Source organism: Solanum dulcamara, chromosome 1, assembly GCF_947179165.1.
Source record: "Solanum dulcamara chromosome 1, daSolDulc1.2, whole genome shotgun sequence".
Classification (NCBI taxonomy): domain Eukaryota; kingdom Viridiplantae; phylum Streptophyta; class Magnoliopsida; order Solanales; family Solanaceae; genus Solanum; species Solanum dulcamara.
In genome coordinates, this window is record NC_077237.1 from 8,817,610 (window position 1) to 8,844,542 (window position 26,933).

General features: G+C 30.9%; 3 protein-coding genes across 3 annotated transcripts; 1 reads left to right on the forward strand and 2 right to left on the reverse strand.

Annotated features, from left to right (window-relative positions):
* Positions 1–3,350: 3,350 nt before the first annotated feature.
* LOC129885586 (uncharacterized) lies at positions 3,351–5,133 on the forward strand. The gene is made up of 3 exons (XM_055959919.1): positions 3,351–3,677; positions 4,339–4,539; positions 5,110–5,133. The coding sequence occupies exons 1-3, from the start codon at positions 3,366–3,368 to the stop codon at positions 5,131–5,133; spliced, it is 537 nt and encodes a 178-aa protein (XP_055815894.1). The 5' UTR covers positions 3,351–3,365.
* Positions 5,134–7,505: 2,372 nt separating this feature from the next.
* Positions 7,506–9,606, reverse strand: LOC129885595 (uncharacterized). The gene is made up of 5 exons (XM_055959930.1): positions 9,109–9,606; positions 8,253–8,654; positions 7,899–8,075; positions 7,621–7,731; positions 7,506–7,529 (listed from the first exon to the last, which is right to left on the reverse strand). The coding sequence occupies exons 1-5, from the start codon at positions 9,604–9,606 to the stop codon at positions 7,506–7,508; spliced, it is 1,212 nt and encodes a 403-aa protein (XP_055815905.1).
* A 14,995-nt stretch (positions 9,607–24,601) lies between these two features.
* Positions 24,602–26,062, reverse strand: LOC129886853 (U-box domain-containing protein 27-like). The gene has a single exon (XM_055961733.1). The coding sequence runs from the start codon at positions 25,943–25,945 to the stop codon at positions 24,686–24,688; it is 1,260 nt and encodes a 419-aa protein (XP_055817708.1). The 5' UTR covers positions 25,946–26,062; the 3' UTR covers positions 24,602–24,685.
* Positions 26,063–26,933: the final 871 nt, after the last annotated feature.

Here is a 26,933-nt window from a genome sequence, read left to right on the forward strand (position 1 = left end):
TTCCATCATATATTCTTCCCCTCTCTCTCAAAAAGAAAAGTAAAAAAAAGAGAGAGGATAAATTCCCATGATTAGACTTAATGAATAATGACTACTTAACCTTTGCTTAAAGAAAGTCAATTGAAGGAATTATATGTCTCATAGCACCCATCCAAAACCAAGTAGCTAATCTTTTTCTCTCAAATAAGTAACTAAAAGGTTCCTTACATAAAGGGAAAAAAATAGTATACTTTACCTAAATCCCTTAATGGAAAAGTTTAATTACTATACATCCCTCGTTGTATCAAAATTACCCGATATCCCCTTTTTTCCAACTTTTCTGATACATTAGATTTGTATCTGATACATCAATTATCCAATCAGTAATTAATGAAGATCATCTATTTATGGATAGTATCTTAATATAAGGGATGATTGGTTCTTCAAATCAATTAGTGATCTAATTAATGGGATTGATTTGGTTAAAAAAAGAACGGTTGTGCAGTTGAAGATTTAAGCAAAAAAAAAACAGAGCATAAAAACAAACCAACTTCGTTTCCATTTTTTTTTCCAGTTTGGGTTATGTATCTGATAGATCAGTTATGTATATGATACATCAATTGTTAAAAAAAACAATTGTTATGTCCATGAAGATTCAAGCAAAAAAACAGAGCGTCGTCTCGAATGGAAAAAACAGAGCATCAATTCATACCGAAGTTGATTTCAATTATTTTTCAATTTTGCTGATACATAAGTTATGTATCTGATACATAACTTTAGCTATAGAATAGTTAATGCACATCAGCTATTTATGGATAAAAGATTGGCTCTTTATATCAATTACTGATCTATTAAAGAAGGCGACAGTTATGTAGATGAATTTTGAAGTCAAAAGTCAGAGCATCAACTACAAGGAAAACAACAGAGCATCAATTCAAAGCAAACTTCGCGTTTCATCAATTAATCGATATGAATATCCCGATACTACTGAGACATTCTGGAGTTTGGCAATCAGATATTACTTATGAACAATACAAAAGTGATGGAATCGTTGTCGGTGACAATGTATCTTACTCAAATTTAAAAGCAGCAATCGCTGCTGAATTGAGTGTGGATGAATCAGAGAAACAAATTAAAATCCGATACATAGTTGAAGGTAACTCGTCGCCAATATATATTCGTAATGATATGGGTGTTAATCTTTACATAGAGTTGAAGAAGAAAGAGCCTGGTTTCGTGAATTATCCCCTGTGCATATCAAGCTTTGATATAAAAAGATGTGAGATAAAATCATTCGATAGTACATCTGGAGCAATCGTTTGTGCCGAATCAAATGCGAATGAGTTCCATAATTTTGGTTTAGAAGAATCTGGTAAAGTTGCAAGTTGTTATATAGCAGAATTGGAGTTGACGAACTACATAGATGATACAAATGGTGCGGAAGTGAAGGAGAATCAATTCTATAAGGATAAAGCAACTCTAGTTGATGTAATGGCCAAATACAAAATCAATAATGAATTTAATTTCAAGGTTAAAAGATCCGACAGTAAAAGGTATGCACATATTCTGCATTTGGAAATTTTGATGTTGGATAGTATCCAACAGTATGTATCAGATACATATTACTGTGTGTATCTGATACATTCTTAAAATAAAATAATTTTTCATGTCATGATACATCAAAACTCCATTTCTGCATTTGGAAATTTTGATGTTGGATAGTATCCAACAGTATGTATCAGATACATATTACTTTGTGTATCTGATACATTCTTAAAATAAAATAATTTTTCATGTCATGATACATCAAAACTCCATTTCTGCATTTGGAAATTTTGATGTTGGATAGTATCCAACAGTATGTATCAGATACATATTACTGTGTGTATCTGATACATTCTTAAAATAAAATAATTTTTCATGTCATGATACATCAAAACTCCATTTCTGCATTTGGAAATTGTGATGTTGGATAGTATCCAACAGTATGTATCAGATACATATTACTGTCTGTGCATGATACATTCTTAAAATAAAATAATTTTTCATGTCATGATACATCAAAACTCCATTTCTGCATTTGGAAATTTTGATGTTGGATAGTATCCAACAGTATGTATCAGATACATATTATTGTCTGTGCATGATACATTCTTAAAATAAAATAATTTTTCATGTCATGATACATCAAAACTACATTCCTGTAACTCAGTTAAAAAATGATAATAATGCTGTCAGTATGTATCAGGTTCATAATACTCTATGTATCAGATGTTTTTTTTTTTAACAATACATACAAAGAAGCATGTATCAAGTACATGGGTTGACACACTTCCTATCAGTATGTCACTGTATTTGTAGATCTTATAAATGAAAAAATATTGATATGATACATGTCATTTTTTTTAATACAAATGCAGTTATGTGATAGTATGCCTTTCAGAAGGATGTTGTTGGAGAATGAAAGCTTCATGTTGGAATAAAACGGATATATTCAAAGTTAGATATTTCAATAGTGAACATTCATGTGCACTGAGAGATAGGATTTTCAACAAAGTTCATGCTACAAAGGCTTTTGTTAGTGCATTCACAGCCCCTAAATTGGTTAATCATAAGAGAATTGTCACCCCTAATGATATACGAGAGGATATTAAATCAGCGTATGGAATTGATATTACCTATCAACAGGCATGGCGTTCAAAAGAGCATGCTTTGCAGATGTTAAGGGGAAAACCTGCTGATGGATATCGACAGCTGCCTGTATATATACATATTCTAAAAACCGTATATCCAAATTCGTACATAAGTATGCACAAGTCATCAACTGATGAATTCATGTATTTGTTCATAGCGTTAAGGCCCTTGATGAGGGGGTTTCAGTTTTGTCGACCAGTAGTTGTTGTTGACGGTGCACATCTTGATGGACCTTATAAATGGACGTTTGTATCAGCTAGCACACTTGATGGGGCAGGTATTACTTTCTTATACTGTTTCTTATTGAATAATAGTGTGTCATCTCATTTTTCACGTTTGTTGTAATTCTGATGAATTCTAATAACTATTGTATCGCTATTATTGATTTATTAGGTTGCATATTGCCGTTGGCGTATGGTATTGTTGATACAGAAAATGATTCATCATGGATGTGGATTTTTCAGAATTTCAAGAATGCATTTGGAGAGAGGGACAATATGTGTGTTGTATCAGATATGAACGAAAGCATAATCAAGAGTGTAAGCATGGTATTTCCCAATGTTCCTCATTTTGCATGCATATGGCATATATGGAAAAATGTGTGTACTAAATACATAAGGAGCAAAGCTGTACTAAGTGACATCTTCTATTCAATGGCCAAGGCATACCGAAAAGATAAAGTCGATAAATTAATGGCCAAAGTTGAAAGAATCGATCAACGGGTGGCACAATATTTAAAAAATGCAGGATACGAAAAGTGGTCAAGGGTTTATGCCACTGTCAACAGAGGTAGAATGATGACTTCTAACATCGCAGAATGTATCAATGGATGTCTTGTTGAAGCACGAGAGCTGCCTATAATTGACTTTTTGGAGCAAACGAGAATGTTATTTGGTTCTTGGAACTGCAAAAATAGAGAAATAGTATCTTATACAAAACATACTTTGGGTAGAAAATTCGAAGATATCCTAGTTTCAAACACGATCAAGTGTTCGAGAATGAAGGTACACGATACATACTTTCTGACGCATATATACTAATACATCAGTTCTGGTACATGATAGATACTTTCTGATACATACTTTCTGATACATATATATTGATACATCAGTTCTAATACATCATTTCTGTAATTGAATCATACTTTATGATACATATATGTGTTATTTATTTCTTGGTGGCTGATGATTCATCAGTTATGTATAACATGTGCTAATTAAATAATGAAACTTCAATTCTGATACATAAGTTCTACATTTGATACATAAGTTCTGATACATATATGTAAAGATTATTTTCCTTCAGTCTGATGATTAATCAGTTATGCATAAATTGTTCTAAATATATACTGATACATCAGTGTAGATACATTATTAGTGTAGATGATACATAAGTACATTATTAGTGTAGATGATACATAAGTACTGACACATATAAACATAACATGTTTAAAATACATACTGATACATCAGTTCTGATACATTATTTCTGTAATTGATACGTACTTTCTGATACATATATGTGAAATTTATTTCTTGCTGGCTGTTGATTCATCTGATATGTATATCCTGTGATAATTATTACCCTTTAACATCAGTTCTGATACATAGTTGTGTATGTGAGGAAGCAGTACTGATACATAAATTTGAAATATAATTTCTGCAGGTTGTTGCTTCATCAGAGTATCTTTATTCTGTTTACGAATTAGGTATAAGATACATTGTGTGTCTAGAGAGAAAAACATGCACTTGTGGTAGATTTCAACTAGACGAGATACCATGTCCACATGCAATTGCAGTGTTGAAGAGCAAGAACATTACTGACCTGCACCCATATTATTCTGATTATTACAAACCAGAGGCGTTGGCAAATACTTATGAATTACCAATGGTTCCAATGCCAGATAAGAAAGACTGGACTGCTCCGAAGGAAATTTTGGAAGAAATTGTGTTGCCGCCAATATACAAAAGGATGCCAGGAAGACCAAAGAAAGGAAGAAAAAAGTTCGCTAATGAGAAAATAACAAGTAGCACAAATTCTTGTGGACGTTGTGGCCACGAAGGCCACAACAGAAAGACTTGTAATTTCATTCCTAAATAGATATGATGTTTGTGGTATCTCGGTGTACATTCTAATTGAATCATAAAATAACATCTATTATTATAATTTATATTTGAGTTTGACACGTGACATAAATATAAAAATCTTTTAATGACAATTTTTTTATGTATCAAGATTAGAACATTTTATTGCTACAATTTTTTTTTAAAATAAAATACAGGACGTCCATCGGTTCGCCATGACTTGGATTAATGACAAATCTCACATGGTTTATTTTTTGGATCGTTATTTTCCCAAACATAAATATTCTTGCATTTTCGACAACCATAATTACACAAAAGTTGTTGGTGATACATAAGATCCTATTTGATATAGGTTGTAGATTATCATATGCAGTAAATCTTGATAAATATGAATCTGATACATAAGCAAGATGTATCATATACTTTAAATCTTGAGACATAGAATTCTTATGCAAAAAATTAATGTATCAGAATCATTAAATATTGAGAAATGAGAATCTGATACATGTACATGATGTATCCTAATAAAAAAAACTTGATTCATGTATCAGAATTCACAAAATGTGATACTTATGAATATTATACTCGATACAAGTTTGATACAGTATAATATAAAACATAAACTTAGAATTTATATTCCATTTTGACACCAGAGAAAAACATAGTAAATCTGAGGTATGGAAATATTAAAATATACTAAATCTGATACATTACAGTTTATGTATCAGATACATTAAAAGAATCAGAATCACCTAAAATGTTTACTATCAAAAAAAAATTATTGGACATCAATCAGTTCTCCTTGGTTTGGAGATATGTCTCTTCTTGGTTTTTTTGGATCGTCGTTATCGCTAACATAACTATCCATGGCCTTCTGACAACCATATCTCCATAAGAGTGCGGCATATCTTGAACGGAAGAATTCAGCGTTTAGTACGGTACTTGGAATAGAAATTCCATCACTAAGATATTCAGCAAACATGGCCAGGAAAACTCCACAATCCCTGCAAATAAAGGAATACAGGAATTTAAAAAAAGTAAAATTGACATATGAATGATTTAGGTATACATAGCCGATGTTAATACTCACAAGCTGCCACTTCCCTGTTGCGCAATTCCTTCAACATACTCAACTGCTAATGGGTGATATGGTTCAAGCATATTACCGGTTGATTTGTCCTTGTATGAATCAAGAGACGACCAACCAGTACGTTCGTTGTTGTCAAAGAAACCACTGTCTTGCAGGTATGTTGGTAGCATTGCTGCTATCTTTTGGATCTCTTGGGAAGGGTTGCTACTTCTTCGTCTAGGCGATGAATCATACACACGTATCAACCTCTCTTTCAACACAACTACCGCAAGAACCCAATGAAAATCCATATCGCAGTTTACTGGAATGTATACCTCATCTACCAAATGCCAAGGCAAACCGGCTGGTATTGAGAAACCTCTTATTATGTTCTTCACGGATCTCTCTTGATGAGCTGTAACAGTGGACCTTGCCATTTCTTCTTGTGTAGAAATGTTAGGTGGAAGGTGATAGTAGCGTGTGTGTGCATATTCGATGTAATTTTTGAAAATGCAATTTGTCGTTGTGTATCGATACTGATTGCTCAACTGCATCTTCGATTTCTTCCGAAGGTAGTAAAATATTACATCGATGTGCTGCACATTTTAAGAAAGTATTAGTTATATAACAACTAGCATCATGTATCAGATTATGTATGTATCAGATACATTTATCTATCTATGTATCAGATACATTAATATGTATGTATCAGGTAGTTATTATGAGTTGTATCATATTATTTATGATGAAATTTTTACCTCATCGTTCCAGCATCTGTCCGGCTGTGACATTAGGTAAAACCAGTTCTTATCTTTAGGAAATGCCACAACAAAGTCCATTTTTTCAAAGCCGAATGAAGAGCACTTAGATCTGTAATGATCCTCCTTCGAATTCCTGAATGGAAACTTGTAGTTTAATAACATAACAAATATAATACACAACTTGTATGGGTATAAGTTGAATATGTCATACTTACTTGTTGCCATGTGATTTTAGAAGTCTTTTATCTATCCATTGAGAGTAGTCTGTGACAAGCTCGGAAGGGGGTTGATAGCATATACCAAAACCTTCAAAAGGGTGTGTCTGATGCGTAACATCTGACAAATTTTCCTTTTCCTTTTCACTCGACCCAAAGTTTGAAAGATACGGCGACTGTAAGATCTTCGAAGGAATCCTGCTTCTTCGAGATGGTGTCTTCGCATCGTCAGACAATACATTAGCTTTTGATGGAAGAGTGGTTGGTAGCTGGCTATCGCGTAATAGACATTCATCCTGAACTTGCTCTTGACTAACAACTGTCAATGGCATGGCTGGTAATGGAAGTCCGTATATTAGAGCATCTATCACATCCAGAGTTTCGGTCGAAAATTGTGCTGAAGTATTGGATTCTGATGTGCTTGGTTTGATTTTTTCTTTTTCAATCTCCTCAACTTGCTCTTCTACTTTGACAGATTTATCATCAGCTACTCTTTCATCTTTCTTTCCAGTGTTCTACACGTAATGTATAACGTCATTAAAAAAAAATGTTGACTTTATCTCAGTAAAGAATCTGATACATTACCTGTAATGTATCAGAATCAGCAATAAGCTGATCAGTATCTGCTCTTTGTGGTTCCATTTGGTGTGCTGATACATCCTTGACGGATGGTTCATCTTCCTGGAAATATAATAACATTTACTTATGATATAAATGTACTAAATGTCTAGATATATATATATATTTAACGAGGTAGAGCTTATACAAAATATATATATAGAATCAAATTATTCATCAATTTGTTTCTGATACATTACCTTTAATGTATCAGAATAAACTTGATGATCAAATAATTCAGGAACATCTGCTAAAATGCTTTGTTCCGATATGTTGTCCACCTGATTTATCATGATGGATGGTTCAGGTCCCTGAAAATATAATAACATTTACATTTGATACATGACAATGAAAAGTATCCAGAAGTTTAAAAGCATAAATATCAAATATTACATGATGTATGTACCTTAATATCTTCCTGGACATTAGATTTGTCATTTTTTTGGGGTGGGTCAGATTTATTTGCAAAATTGTGCACCTCCAATCCAGTAGGTGCTTCTTGTTGTTCAACCACATGGAATGATTGATCAAAATCATCTTTTTTAACTTGAGATGATGTGCCAGTCATTCGGTTCGCCATACTATCGATGGCTTTCAAAAGATCAATGTGATTTGAATCCATTTTGTTCTCCAAACGCTTGAACTTCCGGTCAACCTTGATACATGTATATGAAAAATTAGAATGTATCACCTAATTAAAAGTATATTGTACGTGATACATCTTAAAGTAATAACTTACGTATCTCTTTAGAGACTTCTTTATGGACTTCTCCAATGCTTTGAATTGCATATGAATAATTCGATCCGAATGACCGGAAGTTTCACCTCCTACAGCTGACTTCGCCCCTGGTACATTGTCAGGAGAAACAAGCTTTTCTGATTCCTTTGGTGACTTTGCCCCTGGTTCATTGTCAGGAGAAACAACATTTTCTGATTCATTTGGTGATAAGAAATCCTTGTGCATGTTGGTTGTTTCTACTTGAATTGGCTTTTTAGCAGGGGAAGTCTTCATTCTCTTGGAAGGAGGTGGAGAAGATGTCTCAGCGACATCCCTGGATCTCTTTAAAAATTCAGTGGGTGGTGTTGTTGAAAAGTCCTCAAATCCAGTGATTTCATGAGGTTTTCTAAAATTGACCTTGGCAGCCGATGTTGAATCTTCAGGTTTCTGTTGGCTGTCATGAACGACAATAGATTCCATTTCATGTTGAGATTGGACAATGTTGGAGCATTGATACTGCAAAAAAAATTGAATAATTGATATATGTTAATGCTGATACATAAACATGATGTATCAGAAACATTAATCCTTCATACATGCTAAACTGATAGAAAAACAACATTATCTGATACATACATGCAGATGTATCATGAGATGTAATTCTTGATACATTATAATTTGATACATAAGATAGAGTTTTCATGAGTTGTAAACACTGATAAATGAGTTTGCATGAGCTGTAAATACCTTTATGATACATACCATTATATGTATCAGAAAGGTTATATAAAGTATATGTATAAGATACATTATATCTTGATACATTTATATCCTGATACATAAATATATGAGCTGATACATCTACCTTATGAATCAAATTATACTGTATCAAGATCATGGATATATAATGTATCTTAAATTTTATGTATAATGAATCAGTGCATAAACGAATAATATTCAAAGCATGTACCTCACTGAAGATGGTAGACATGAAGGTCTCAAATTTTGGCTTCACGGCGACAACACGCCAGTTAAGAATTCTGGGAATTTTATTGCCCACTCTTACAGCAATTTCAGAGGGAACTTGAGATGCACATTCATATATCCAAACATTCAGAGCGTATGGCATGCCGCCTAGACGATACATTTGTTTGGCATTTGAAAACTCCTGACGCATTCCTTTTATCAATTTTGAATATGCTAATTTTCCCCATGGATATTGCTCATAACTACCATCTTCTACCATCTTGAAATCATCAACTGATATAGGTACATCACCTAGTTGAGAAAAAACAAAAGTATGGATGAAATAGAGAATGGCCATCTGAACGGCATCTTCGTTTGTTTTCCATCCTCCAACCAGAAAACGCTCAACAAAACGAGCTTTGTTGACCCCATTTTTGGCACCAGGAAAATATAAAGACAATAATCTACTTGCTTGATCATCAGAATACTTGAAGTCATTCATATTACCGGTGCATCGCAAACCAGTAATGATAGCAAAATCATTTATTGTAAATCGCAGTATATTACCCTGCACATGACGAATGTGCAGTTCTTCTTTGTTTTTTTGGTCTACCTCAAGAAGTAAGAGGCATTTGATAATTTGCCCTTGAAAGTTGCAGTTTGGCATATCTAAGTAGTGACCAAATATAGATTGCCTAAATAACTTTATACCTTCTTCACCTATTGATGATTCAAAATCATCAAGAAAATTAGCCCTATATGCCGTTCCGAATCTCAATGGGTGTGACGGGATCTTCTTGATGACGTATTTCATTCCCTGCATTGACATAAAAATGGTTAAATACAACTTGAACTCTATACATGGATACGATGTATCATATGCATTAAGATATCTGATGCATAAGATGAGATTCTAATACATACAGAAGATGTATCAGAAACAATTATATATTATATTCTGATATATACATGTATATGTATCAGAATCATTAAAATTTGAAACAACAAAAAATGACACTTACACATGGTGTATCAGAAATAGTAAATCCCTAAAAAAAATTGCATTTGAAAAATACATTATGTATCTGATACATAAATGTATATGTATCAGAATCATTAAAACTTGAAATAACAAATACTGAGGCTTAAAGATGATGAATCAGGATTAGTAATTCTCAAAAAAATTCATATGAAACATACATTATGTATCTGATACATAAATGTAGATGTATCAGAATCATTAAACTTGAAATAACATAAACAGAGACTTAAACATAATGTATCAGAAATAGTAAATCTCAAATAATTACATTTGAAAAATACATTATGTATCTGATACATAAATATATATGTATCATAGTCATTAAAAATTAAAACAACAGAAACTAAAACTTAACAATGATGTATCAGAAATAGAAAATCTCCAAAAAAAAATACATTTGAATAGATAATATGTATCTGATACATAAATGTATATGTATCAGAATCATTAAAAATTAAAACAACAGACCCTTAAAGATGATGTATCAGAAATAAAAAACCTCCAAAAGATTTCCTTTTAAAAAGATATTATGTATCTGATACATAAATGATATGTATCAGAAACATTAAAACCTTCACAAAATTTTCATTCTAAAACAAAAAAACTTAATTGAACACATACCTTTGGGAGATTAGGGCGTGTTGTAACCCCTTCAATCTTTTTGACTATTTCATTGGGTGCATGTTTAACTGTAGCTTTTGACTTCAAATTCTCACGTAGCTTATTCATCACTGCTGGATCGTTACGATGTTTGGATCTAACTTCGTCGTAACCTTCCCAAGACGAATCAGACCCGGGAGAAACAAGAATTCGTTGATTTTTAGTGGACTGTTTGAGACCATGAACGGAATCCATATGTATAAGCTAAAGTATGAGAAACACAAATAGAAAGATTTACAGAAGAAAGCAAATGATAAAAAATTAGAAGATTTTTCAAAGATTTTCAGAAGAAATCAAAATATACAAATTTTAGGAGAAATCATATTGAATGAGGATGAATTAAAGTTCCATATAAGGAAAGATTGATACATTACCTTATTTGAAACCTTGAAATTGATTAACACTTGAAGAGTAACTAACTAACAAGAGCAAATTAGGGCAAGAATAGAGGAATAGGGCGGATGTATCAGTGACTTTTAGAGAGAGAAAGGAAAAGGAGGGAATTTGGAAATTTTTTGATGTATATGGGAGTAAAAGTAAATATATTAGGGGAAGTTGTGTAAAAGGGTAATTTACCCAAAAAAATATGCCCAAACTTGGAGGCCCATTAAAATAATGACACCTCCAATACAATACAAAACAACAATTTGCTTAATGGCTTAATACATAATAAGCCTAATAAATTTGTTAGAATATTTTATTTAAACACTTAAACGAAGTCTTGTTCCTACTGAACACCCCAATTTCTAATAAAGCATTTTAATTAGACACTTTCAATATAAATTTTATAATTTCTTGAAATTTCTATAATTTCAATGTAATTTTTTATGAGAAAATAGTCAAATGCCTTCCTAAACTATTACCGAAAATCTCAACTATACATCTAGGGCTGTCAAAAGAATATGAAAAATCGATCGAACTGACTGAACCTAACCATACCGAACCAATTTATATCATTTTTTTAATAGAATCGTGGACTTTTATTTAAGTGTATAGCCGTCCCGAACAATTAGGATGGTCTTTTTAATTTATAAAAAAAACAAAAAATATTCGAACAGAACTGAATAGTCTTACATGTATGTAAATATATTTATATATTAACAATATGTTAAATTTAATATATAAATATATTTTATAACATTTTTCAAATATAAATATAACTTAGGTCCTATGCATCTGGTGACAAGACGACTTTGGTCTTTACTCTTTAATTATCCTTTAATTTATTTGATTTATAATTAAAAGATAATATAATAGATACTTCATCGAACAATACGGCAAAATCTATGCAAGCACTCTTATTAAAATATAACAATAATGCGGAAGCTTAAATAAATACGTTTTTCCCAAAACCTGAAAGTCATCACATTAAGGACATATAATTCTAAATACTAAGTCTAGAATGTCAAACACTAATATAAAATAAGTGACATAGTTCATGTCCGAACACTAAGGACATCATGTCATGACTAAGAGAATCCATCACGAGCTAGAAGGATAGCTCACCCTTAAATCCGATGAACTTGAGACGGACTAGAGTTGAGATCGAGTCGAAATCTGTGGAACACTCGCTGCACTCCACAAAATAAAACAAAGAAAGATACAAGTAGGGATCAGTACAGGACAACATGTACTGAGTAGGTATCATCGGCCGACTCAAAATAGGAATCAATATGCAATAAGTAATAGCGGGAAATCAACCGTAACACTTAACAGGTGTCAACCAACAAGATCAAGATCAAGTGACAACACAATGAACCATTTCATAACCAATCAACAATATTAAGATCACACATGAGGACTCAAGCCTCCATATCACACCCTTTTGGAAAATGAGTTATTGGAGATTGGGTAGTATTATGTCATTTTAATTTATTTTCCTTTAATATTACCGTGCCGGAACGTGACACCCGATCTAAATATACCGTGTCGGAACATGACAACCGATCCAAATATACTGTGTCGGAACGTGACACCCGATCCAAATATACCGTGTCAGAACGTGACACCCGATCCAAATATACCGTATCGGAACGTGACACCCGATCCAAATATAATTAATTTATCATTCTTCATGATTACATTCCACTTCATTAACAATATTTCATCAAGCCTTCTTTATTCAAGGCACCATTTTTGATAGGGCAAGTTCAAGGTTATGGATTTCATGGCCTCGGGATTTCAGATCAATCACAACAACATATCAACCATCCAAACCACAACAATTAAATGCGTAGTAAATTTCACACATTACTCAATGAATATCAATCACTATTAAGAGTCTATCTATGGTATAGAATAAAACCATAACCTACCTCAACCGAAGAACTGAAGTCAAGCAAGCTAATTCACCAATGTTTTTCCCTTCTTCGAAGCCTCACGTTTCCAATCTATCAAATATACAATATTCATAAGCAGACTAATCCGTAGATGCTAATATTATACATATGTTTAATCTAACCCAACAACTCACCCGACTCTATAATCAATTTCTTAAAACTCAAGCCTAGGGTTAAGCCCCAATTCCTCCAATATCATGATTTAATAATACTTATATAATATAATATATCTAATAGTTAATTATCTATCTCAATATATTATAACTTAAATCATAATGTGATATACTTAGAGGTTGGCTATTCATCTTAGCCACCTGTACCGATGACACATCAAGTTCTACCAACTTGCTGTGCAACGAGAAACACCTACAATTCAAGAAATACACCATTCATTAAATTAATCAACGAGGGTTCCACTTAATCCAAAAAAAATAGTACTAAATGAAATTTTAAGGCTAAACACTTCCTTGCTCATCACTGGCTAATCATAATTCCACTCACCTCTCAATATTATTTTATTGCCAACTAATATACTAATATAAAATGTAGATCCTAGCAACTAATGTGTAGAACGAGAATGAAATTTTAGTCATTACCTGAAGTATTGATTGCTTCTCTTTGTGCCACCGAACCGTCCCTTTTAGTTTGCAGTTCGTGCATAGCAGTGGGTAATAGAAATATTAAACCCTATTCCATTTTATTTTAATAAATATGGATAAGTGGTATAACATATTAACTAAATTATCAATTTAGTCCACTAATTAAATTAATTATCTAAATTTACCCCTCAACTAAATAACTATGGTTATCGAATAGTCCAAAATACCCATTAACAATTTATGGTATTAACCTTTTATGCAATAAGAGCCCTAGTTCTCAAAACGACATAATGGGTCGTTACAGTTTAAGATCATACAATACATCAACAATGTTTTACATTCTTGACTTCTTGGTGAAGAACTGAAATGTTTCGCACATACTTGCGAAAGGAATATTTTAATAATTGTGTATTTTGAGGTGATACTTTAAAAGCAAAAAAAAATCTGAAAATTAACCAAACCGTACCGATACCGAAGAAAAACCGATATGATTAGAATGGTTTTAAAGAATCTAATTTTGGTTATACATTATAAAATACCAAAAAAAAAAAGGACGATATTTTTTTTTTAAAATAACAGACCGAACCATCCCATTGACACCCATATTAACATACCTATACTTCATGAGGATCCTATTATGTCATGACCCAAAAGGACCATGAGTGGCACCCACACTTAACCTCCTAGGTGGGAGAACCAACGATACAAACCCCAACTAATAAAATATGACAATAACGCGGAAGTTCAATTTATGAGAGTAAGAGCTAATAAAACCACTAAAGTCTATTAGATACGTCTTCTCAAAAACTGAAAGTCATCACTTCAAGGACATCTAATTCTAAAATACTACGTCTGAAAATATCAAACACCAAAATAAATAAATAACTTAATGTGTCGAAAAATTAAGGACATCATATCATGCCCGAGAGAATCCAACACGAGCTAGAAGGAATAGCTCACCCTTGAACATGATGTGCTGGACACTAGCTAGAGCTGAGGTCGAGTAGAAATCCATGGAACACTCGCTGCACTCCACAAAATAAAATAAAGAAAAATTCAAATAGGGTCAGTACAGGACAACATGTATTGAGTAGATATCATTGACCGACTCAAAATAGAAATCAATATGCATAAAGTAATAGAGGGAAATCAACCATAGCACTTAACAGGTGACAACCAACAAGATCAAGATCAAGTGACAACACAATGAACAATTACATAATCAATCAACAATATTAACATCACACATGAGGACTCAGGCTTCCACATCACGCTCTTTTGGGAAATGAGTTATTGAAGATTGGTAACATTAAGTCATTTTAATTTATTTTTCTTTAATATTACTGTGCCGGAACGCGACATCCGATCCAAATATAATTAATTTATCATTCTTTATTATTACATTCCACTTCATTAATAATATTTCATCAAGCCTTCTTTATTCAAGGCACCATTTTTGATAGGGCAAGTTCAAGATTATGGATTTCACGGTCTTGGAATTTCAGACCAATCACAACAACATACCAACCATCCAAACCACAATAATTAAATGCATAATAAACTTTACATATTACTCAATAACTATCAATCACTATTAAGAGTCTATCTATGATATAGAAGAAACCATAACCTACCTCAATCGAAGAACCGAAGTCAAGCAAATTAATTCACCAATGTTTTTCCTTTCTTTGAAGCCTCACATTTTCAGTCTATCAAGTATATAATATTCGCAAGCAAACGAATCTGTAGACGCTAATATTATATATATGTTTAACCTAGATCCAACAACTCACTCAATTCTATAATCAATTTCCTAAAACTCAAGCTTAGGTTAAGTCTTAATTCCTCCGAGTAACATAGCTTTAATGGTATTCATATAATACAAATCTCAAATATTTAATTACCTATTTCAATATATTAAAATTTAAAACATAATGTGATAAGTATAAGTAAATCGGGAAAAATACCAAGCCAAGTTATGAAAATAGTATGTTAATGCACGGAAAACAACCGCCCTATATTTCTATATATTATCAAACCTCAAGGAATCATTACCTATTAATTACTTGTATGATTACCTAAACTTGGCAACTTATATTTGTCCCCCAAATTTAAGAAAAATCATAAAGTAATAGTAAAAATTAACAGATTCTAATCCTTCAAAGCCAATATAATTATAATACTCCAGTCCTGCAAGTAACTATGCAACCTTCTAACTATAAGTCTAATCCACAACGCATTGAAGGAAATTGAGAATTGGAAGCATTACCAGGCACAGTCGTTGTGGGTTGTTGCCGCAGGTAAAAAAAATCAATTTTTTTGCAAAGGATGAACAAAAAATTGGATTTATTTTATTTCTTTTCTGATAGTAAATTGGGTGTAAATAAAGTTACAGATCTAATGTTTGTTTTTGGGCAATTTGAAATATTGATTTGTATATATAAAAAAAGATGAAAAGTGAGGTAAACTAAGATGAAAACTTTGTCGGAAAAAGTTGCCGACAAATTCATCTTCTTAGTTTTTTGGCTTCCTCTTCTGCGTTGATTATTTCCTCGTCATCACCGACATAGTCAGAAGTATTTTGGCTGTTGTCTCTTCTTTACCATGGAAGTGGACGAGGGAAAGTAATTACCTCCATTTTTTAGGTCATTTTGTTTTAAAAAAATAAATAAATAAAAAAATATAATATAAATTATTTAACTATAACAGAAATGTAATAAAATTATTTTTTACATGGCTTTTTGCTTTTCACTCCCTCAAAGCGAGTGAAATGCACTCTATGTGCCAACTCAAAACTTAATAGGTAATTTATTTCGCCTTAGAATAGTTTAGCGGTGTTATAGGACTACCGTAAAGTATGAATGTGTAGTTGGAAAGCTGATAATAGATTGGAGGGGCATTTGGTTATTTATACGCTCAGCATCTCGAGGCTTGCGTCTAGCCCCATATTAGGTAAAACACATTGCCCCATTCCCGTGCTTTTTAAAACATTGTGTGCGTATCTATATTCAGCAACTCATACATAAGGTATCCCATATACTATATGTAACACTTGGGGGTGTTTACGATTTGGATAAAAACTGATCCAAACCAAAAAAACAAATCAAACTGATCAAAGAAATTGATTTTTTATTTGATTTGGTTTTACATTTTTAAAAATCGATAATATTTGGTTTGATTTTGATTTTGTTCAAAAAAAATCGAAGAAATAATCGAACCGGACCAACAAATTATATACATATTTTTTTTATAATTATATATACATAATATATTATTTTTTATGAACACTTTTTTATGTAAAAAATACAGCACACTAATTTAAAATAGTCAGGTATGATACGTTTTTTATTTGTACAATCATATCATTAGTTTATACATTATTCAGTAAGTTTATGTTGTTTAGTACATTGGATTAACTAACAATATAAGTAGAAAGTTAAAAATAATTAAAATTCTGGTATAAGAATTATAATATCCAAAATAGTGCGAAGACAATTTATCTTTTTGAATGAATCATTATTTTTTGTTCTCTTTTGAATGAATAGTTTCTTTTATTTTTGCTTATGATTAATAACGAAACGAAACCAAAATCGTTAACAACCAAATTGATGGATATATATATATTTTAATTGATTTGGTTTGGTTTTAATAAATTTAAAATCGATGAAACTAGTTTGATTTTGATTTTGACCAATAACCGACCCAAATCGACCCATAAACACCCCTAATAACACTATCAAATTGAGAAAATTTTCCCATTGAGGTCAAAATTTAAACTTACCTCAGTTCAAGTGTAGCTCTAGCCTTCCAAATATGCTTTTCGACGTTGGGATTAAAAGAATAAGTCGCGACAGTTTGCAATAAATTTTAAAGTGATGAAAAATCAACTGCAATCACAAATAAAATATGAAGAAACATAATTTTATTGATAAAACGATTTAAGTATAAATCTGTTTATCTGTTGATTCTTCTCTCATTAGATCTCTTCGTGATTCGAGGGGCATTAATGACATATTTCTCGAATTAGGATGATTTGGACTTGATCTCCATAAAGAATTTGTAGATCTTCTTGAATTATTTGATAATCAAGAAGAGTCTTGCATATCCTAACCTCTTTATGAATAACCCAAGAGGTTATGGGATATTCGAAATGCCTTTTCAAGGAAATATAATATGCTATATATAAGCATGAACTAGGGTTTAGGGTGAAGTAGCCTCCAAGAACCCTAACTAAAATTGAATTCATATGGTAGAGTCTCAATTGGAATTAAACATATATTGTAGAGTCCCATTAAATGTATATAAATGCCCCCCACTTTAAAGCTTGTTGGTGCGTAGACTTAATGAAACTTAAAGACGAGACTTCAAGTACTCCGGAGCTTCCACTTTTAGGTTTTGTGGCTTCAGATTTGCATATTTGCTTTGTGAGAGAAAAGATAAAGGGAAGATTTGGTCCACTGGGCATGCCAATTTGTTTGCAACAAATTTTAAACTGATGAAAACAATAAATTGTAATCACAAATAAAATATAAAAATTTATAATTTTATTGATAAAAAGATCTGAGTACAAATCTGTTTGTCACTTGATTCTTCTATCCTTAAATTTCTCCGTGATTCGAGGGTTGTTAGTGGCGTATTTCTTGAATTAGGATGAGATGAACTTGATCTACACAAAAGGATCTGTGGATTTTCTTGAAGTATTTGATTATTAAGAAGAGTTTTGCATATCTTGATAGCTTTATGAATATCTCAAGAGGTTATGGGATATTCGATATGCCTTTTCAAGAGAATATAAAATATAGGCATGAACTAGGATTTAGGGTGAAATAGCCTCCAAAAACCCTAATTAAAATTGAACTTGTCTTGTAGAGTTCCAACTGAATTTGAACACGTCTTGGAGAGTCCCATGGAATTTCAATGTCTACATCAACGTTTTAAAGTCATTGAGCTCACTCCCATAATTTAATATGTGATCTAGGTCAAAATCAACTAAAACTCAATTAAAAAAGAAAAAATTATCTGGATGAACACTTTTTAATAAATAGTTACTAATTTTAGCGATATTTTTTTTATTACCATCCATAGCAATACATATCAATATTATGATATATCTGTCATGTATTAAAAGTGAATTATGCATGCAATATAAATGTATTATAAGTGTTTTAAAATATATTATACTTGTTTGGTAAGAAATTGACACAATATATTATAAGTGTATTAAAGTGTGATAAACATATTATCCATGAATAAAACTTATATTATATGAATTTTATAAACTATTCTCAGTAGTATGTATTAAAATTATATTAAAATTGTATTATAAATATTCAGTAAAAAAAATATTATTACTATAAATGATAAATATTTTTTTAATATAGTATATTTATATAAATTTCAATCTCCAAGGCCATATGGTCAAATCTTAAAACAAAAGTCATTTTCAGGTTACTCAGAATCCCGCAAGTTTGAATCTATAGTAAGATTTTCATTTTGAGATCATTTAGTAAGAGCCCGTTTGGATGAGCTTAAAAAAAATAATTTTTATGTATGAAGTGTTTTTAAAATTTTGAAGTGCTGAAAGTTATTTTTATAAATAAGCAGTTGAGTGTTTGGATAAAAGTGCTTATGATGTGAATTTTAGGGTTAAAAGAATAAAAAAAAGGTAGTTTGGAAATTTAGTTAAAATATAAGGGATATAAAAGTAATTTCCATGATCAAAGAAAATGACTTTTAAGCACTTTGGAAAAAAAAGTTAGGAATCCTAACTTTTCATTTTTGACTGGCTTTAAGAACTTTATGGCTTAAAGTCAGCATTAGGCAAACACGTCCAAAAGCTAAAAAGGGGTTTTAAGTTGGTTTTGACCAACTTAAAGCCAATCCAAACGGGCTCTAACTCGAATTTTAGTTTATCATTTCTAGGGCTTAGTCCAAAAATTACAAAACTTTATCATGAAATTCCATGTTTTGATTTTAAAATTCAAAGGGTATTTATTTAAGATATAATCTTAAAAGGTGCTTAGAACAGTTGCCCCATATTTGTATTTAAAAATCTAAGTTCAAAATTTTCCAAATTCGACTCAAAACTGCAGAAATTGGTGAAGAAATGAGGTTGGTTCGCGAAAAAATAATCAATTTTTTTTGTTCCAGTAGACTGCATGTAGATTCGACTAAACCCAATAGATTTTGCTTAAACAATGTATTTATATTAATAAATTTATTGAATATGTATAAACATTAAATTTAGAATCTAATTATTCACTTTAAATTATCATTGTAAAATTCAGAACTCATTAAATTGAAATTTAGCTTCGTCTTCGCCAACAAATCTCCAAATATCATATGTACTTATAAAATATCTTAAGAAACTTACCACGTGACCAATGGTGGAACCAGAATTTTTAGTTAGGGAGGTCAAAATCTGAAAAAATAAACACATGAATTAATCAAAAGAGATTCGACATTACTATATTTATATAAAAAAATACTTTAACCATTTATAAATATTATATATTTTCATCAAAAAGATTCAGATGAATCTCTTATTATAAGGTGGCTCCGCCCCGGTAGGCGACGCTATAACTCAAATCGAGAAATTGAATTGTTATAACTTACCATCCCATCAAATTTAGTGGCATGAAAAGCACAATTGTCAACAAATTTATTCTATCCTAGCTATAGTAAGTTCGACCAAAAATAGCACTTGTAAAGTACAAAAATTAAATATCAACCAATATTTTCCAAGTGAGAAAAAACATGTGTGGATCCTACACCATACGAATAATTTATCCCCTGCTTTTCCTCTTTTTCTTTCGAATTACAATTTCAACTTTTGAATATGTATTATTTTTTAATTATAATTTAAGATTTTATTTTTAAGTTTCAATTAAATTTATGTCCCCAACGCCTACTAAAGATATTCAACTTATATTTTTTTTAAAAAATTGACAGAAAACATCTGTGGATCCTACGTCATACAAAGTTCTAAAGAAGCTTTAAAGGCAATAAAAATATTAAAATAATTAAAATACATAGGAACAACTAAAAAAAACAGAAGAAAAAAAAACAGGTTTGAAAAAGAGAAAGAACATATTGAAAAAGAGAGAGGATCTTGGACTTTTAAGTGCTAAGAGAACAATCTCTTCTCAACTTTTTTGAATTGCCAAACATATTTTTTTGTTTTAAATATATATATATATATATATATATATATATATATATATATATATATATATATATAAAACAATTGGTTGTTATGTTTACATGAATTATTTTATATCAAATTATGATCTTGTTTGAACATTTTAAATTTGATTGATTTAATAAAATTTCAATTGTTATATCGTTACTCTGTCCTATATTTATTCATGAGAAAGAAAAATTGAAATTAAACTGAATGAACGAACCGTATGATTATCGAATAACTATTTGCAGAATTTTTAGAATATCAAATTCAAGTTGCTTATTTTTATCAAACTTATTCATTCTTCCCTTTCCTTAATAAAAGAAATGATATTCTCGTTTTCGGTATATATATATCAAGTTGGCTTTGTTCAATACAAAGTACCCAACGACAAACAATTTGAATCAATACCAATATTGATCGGGGTGAGATGAAAGAGGTCTTTCTATTTTTAACTAAAAAAATCTTGAATTTAAGTTTGATTAAATTTAGATTTGCATATTGAAAGGTTCATTTATGGAGGCGGCGCTTCTAATGAATTTTTTATAATTATCCAAGAAAAATAAAATATTGATTGAAAAATTTTAATAGTTCAGTTAGTTAGTTGTTTGAACTTTCACCCAATTGATGATATTCGATTTTCTAATTTGTAATCGCCTCGTCATCTCTCTTTTACATTTTCCCCCTGTATATAGTAAAATTTTAAGAATAATATTAATAATATATTTACCTGCATATTCCCATTTATAAATTAAATCCTTTACAACTTACATTACTACAATTATGTACGTTGTATACCACCAGAGTATACAATGTGTACCCTAATGACATAGAATTATTTTTTTTGGTTTTCACTTAGTGTCCGGAGCCCATGAAGCCTCGATTAAATTCGGATCGCGTATATAGGGCCTATTCGGGTGTGACGCTTCTAACATGATTTTTTCCATACTCAAGATTCGAACCCGATACCTCTGATTAAGGGTAAAACAATCACACCACTGTACCACAATTCATGTTGGTAATTACATAAAATATTGACAATAGATGAATCAATTTTAATCATTAAGATATACAACATGTAAACCGTATACTTCGAGGGTATACAACCTACATAACTGCTAAATATTTTTCTTAAATAAATAGGGAGTATAATTTTTTTAAAAAAAAACATTTTTAATTAATAACAAAATTCATCTACCCACGCTGCGTACATATCTCCTTATTTTTTTTTACACCTTTAATTCAATTGTAACATTCAGCCACCTCCATGTAATATTTGTTCATTTTGAATTAAAATTCATACGACTTTAAAATGTTTTATTAAAATCTAATAATATACAATGTGTTATTAAAATCTAATAATATAAATATTGATCTAAATATGTTTAAGGTGCTACACTAGTACCTAAAAATAGAATAGGTAGAGATAAATCATAATATAGCAAACCTCAATTATTTGGATTATGCACATGCAATTGACGATGGATTGAATTGTCAATAAATGTTACATAAATATTCAAGTATGATAATAGTAACTGGTTGTTTGTTTGTTAGTATCGTAAGTCGATTAACTTTTGGTCACTAAATTACTATATGATATAATTAGAGGTGGTAAAATTAACTTAGAATTCATAACTTATTAAGTTTGAATTGATTATTGATTCTTTTATTAGCTCAGCTCATCAAAAATTGAGTTGATTAACTAGTCCAAATTGATCCATCAAAAATGTTATCATAATATTCTCAAAATGAATTTTTTTTATTTGATATAATAATAAGAAGAAGAAGTTAGTAAAAACAGGCCGAGTTAGGTTTTGACCCTTCTTTAGCTCCTTTCTGTCCAAATAATTTTAAACGGGTTATTAATTCGCTAAGTTATTAATGCTAACTCATTTTAATCCGTTTGAATTGAGGTCAACTTGCCCAATTTACTATCCAGTTATATTTAGTATAACTTACATAAATCACTAAAGGGCTAATTATATTTTTTTCTATTCTTTTTTAATTTACAAAAAATTTTAAAAAATATGGTAATTTAGATACATTAATTGAGGTTTTATGTATCAACAGGTAACATTTAAAGCATAATACATTGAACGTAGAGATAATTTATATATCAAAATTAATGTATCTGCAATACTGAATTAATGTATCTGAATAAAAAAAAGAGATTTTTATAATTTTTTGAAATGAATGAGAATAATAAAAAATATAATAAATAAAGGAGTATAATTAGGTAATTTTTTTTATATTTAACTAATAAGTTTGGACCATTAGATCTGTTATGTTCTGCCTGATAATTTTTTAACATTTTTTGTCTGTATTGGACATAGTAGTAATTGGAATAGTCAAACTAATCTTACATTTCTTTTTCTTGTGGGGAAATGTGGGATTCCAAATCCCTTTCACTCTTTTCTTTCAAACCAAACAAAAAAAAAACATTGAAAGAGAAAAAAGCAATCTTTGATTACAGTCAGCAAATGCTTAACCATTTCTGCAATTGCGGCACTTTGTCACTTTCTTATTACAACAACTTGTTGTTTAATTTTAGTTGATTAACTTTAGGTCATAAATTTATTTTATTTATTCTCTACAATTGTATATATAAAAAAAAAAAAAAAAATTAAATGGGACTCATCTGGCTCTGAAATTCTGGTTGTGTAATGACCCCATTTGCTCCTACTACTGGGCTAAGCATAAGAATCAATAATACGGAGCTCCTTTAATTAATTGTCACTACTGTATTTAAAAAAATATAATAATAATAACAATAATATATTCAGCATAATATCACAAATTCAATTCAAAAAAAAAAGAGAATATACATTGTTTTATTCCTAAATTATGAAAATAGATATGTTATTTTTGATAGATTAACGACAATAGCAACAAATAATAAAAATCTAAAAATAAGATAATAGAAAAGTTGCTTATATAATCGCTCAACCAAGATCTTTACATAAAAAAATAAAAATAAATTAACTAAATGTCTGATACACAATTTGAAATCGACTAATTAGCATTCGTGCAATTGGCACAACATCAAATTCACGAAATGGTTCTTTGGCTCAAACCTTGTTGTTGTGACTCATAAATTACTAGGTTAAACCTGCTTTATTTTTCTTCTACAAATAAAATAAAGAAGAGCAAGTACAAACTTATTCCGAAAATAAGTACAATTTCTTTATTACTTATTTTCTTTTATTTCTCGCTCGATGTTCCCTACTCACTTTAGGAGCAACTAATCCAAATTTGCATTAAATAGTGAATTGCATTAAAGTATCGTTTTCTTCTTTTTGCAAAGTAGGAATGTACTATACTACTAACTATTATTAAAGCCATTGAAATTAATAGCCAACTTGTTCGGTTCTTCACTAGTGATCAATTGACCAACAAATATTACCCAAAACTTTTCTACAATGTTTTGTCAATCAACTTTAGAAAACCAAAAAAAAAAAAAGTTAGCCTTTTGAGAATAACCAACAACATACTAGCCAAATTTGTAAAGTACACTTTATCGCTTCCTCATGAAAATAGAACTTTTTATAAAACTCTCGCCACAAATAAATCAAATCATGAAATGTTTTGTCAAATTTTAATTGTGTTAATTGATTAAGGGAAAAGAGTTGAAAACAATTGAAGTTTCTTTCTTTTTTCCCCCAATTCTATATACCTTTTCTCAACAAAATTTGCTTATATGATTTAGAAAAACAACCAAGACCCCCCAAAGTTATCAACAATAAAAAATTAACCCCCCATCAAAATGGCATGATGTGAGTAGTTTTAGTATCATAGCTAGTAGAAAGACAAGAAACAGCTTTGGAATTCACCCTAAACACCTTGAGTAAATCAGCAGCCATTTGTCTCACCGCCGGCGAGCAATTGCTTTGTAACAATAACAATATCTTCGTCATACCGTTGCTCTTTGCTACCCATTCCTGTGCCCGATGATCCCGAAAAAGGCAACACAAACTCCATAGAATCGTTACCGCATGTTCCGTTGCTTCGTTAGATACTTTCAATACTTTCTTCACTATTGCTTGTACACAATCTCCGTCGTTACACAGTTCTATTCTTCCTTCTTTACAAGTAGATATCAGTTCTAACAATCTCAACACTTTATCCGTTAATCCGGTTCCCATCTCCGCCGTGGACAATGCTTTTCCGACTGTTTTCACCCCGCCGGATTTTACAAGCTTCACCCGGTTTCTCCGAAGCATTGCGAGAGAAATTAAGCAGGAAACAGAGACTTCCATTAGATCGGGATTCCAATCAGAATTGATTGCAGAAAAACTCAGTAAAACTGAATACAACTCGGAGTTTTCTGATAAGGATGATTTGGCTTCGGAATCGGTTGATGTGATGAACTCTAAAGCTTTTGTCATCTCCATTTTCAACTTCGAACTTCCTTGTTTCAGAGCAAATATTATCGCTGGAAATACATCGTTTGCTTTCCCGATTTTCGATAAGGAACCTCGTTCGAGCAGCATTCTCCATAGAGGTACGATTTTCTCCACAACTTTGAGATTTTTAGGGTTGTGAACAAGGAATGAAGTGAGAATCGCTAGAAAATCACTCTCCGCCGCTACAGAAGCCACAAATCGCATATTCTCATCTGATTCTTCGGAGAAAGCTAAGAGCTTCGATAACCGGTCCGAGTTCACCTCCAACTCGGTATGAACTCGGAAGTAGTTTACAAACTGTATAATTAGCTCACGAACTTGATCGTGGCCAACTGAGTTAACTCGGTCCGACTCGGTATCGGAACGCTGAGTCCGGACCGATTCAGACCAGATCTGGATGAGACGTTGTAGTGTATGGTTAGGTACAAGGTCCTTAGTTTGTAGCACCTGCATGGTGGCTGGACAAGTATTATTACCGCTGTCGAGCCACCGTTGGATGCTACTCCGGTCATAGGTAACTCCGGTGCATAAACTCACCGGTGATTTCATCACGTCGAGAGAAATCGGACACCGGAAAAAACTCGGCACCGTAATGTACAGATCGTCCTTCCGCATTATATTAGAGAGAGAAAATTAGAAATGTGCAATCTTTTGATTGTTTGGTGGGTCAAGTTTTTTTTTTTTTTTGGAGAGAGAGAGAGAGAAAGGAATAGAGAATAACGAGAGGTAGGGGAATGGGTAAAGAAGGGGTTTATGAAGAAGAAAACAGAGTCAAAGGAATGGTGACGTCATTTGGTGGAAATTTCTTTACTTTTATTATAGTGTTCATCTTCTTTTTTTTAATTTCTCCTTTCACTTTCTTTTTTATTCTTTTTATAAAAAAAATAAATCATGTTGATCCACGATATAAGATAAAAGATAAAATACTACTAGTACTTAACAAAAGACAATTTTGTAATTAATAGAGTTTGAACATGAAAATCTCGAATTAAAAATAAAAAAAATTATTACTTCATTGTAATTATTATATTTTAAATTTGGAATGTGATGCACAAGTAAAAAATTGATTCACATTCAAATTTATACTAAATCTATTTAATTTATTAGGATTGAGAGATTAATTAAAATAGAAATAATCACTTTTTAATTATCATGAACTAACAAAAATAAGTTTAAATAAATATATTTATTATTAATCTAATATAAATACTCGGGGGTAGTTTGTAGCTGGATAAGAAATAAGTTGTTCATGTATTAATTTTCATATAATTTATACGATATTTGATAGGTATACGGAGTTAAGTTATTTATGTATAAAATTAATATAATGTTTGATGATTATGAGGAAATCTGTTTATTATTTCATGAATAATAGAAAGTAAAATAATTTATACATAAATAATTAATTTCTACCTAACTAATATTTATATAAAATAATATATAGATTCAATAATAATTAATTTTTATATTATTAATATTCGCATAACTCTAACGGAGGTGTGTATAAATTTATATAGGTGAAATGGTCAATGAAAGGATAGGTTTTTATTCAATTTAAATGGGAAAAAAGGCAAGCACATTGGGTGTTCCAATGAGGTTCTCT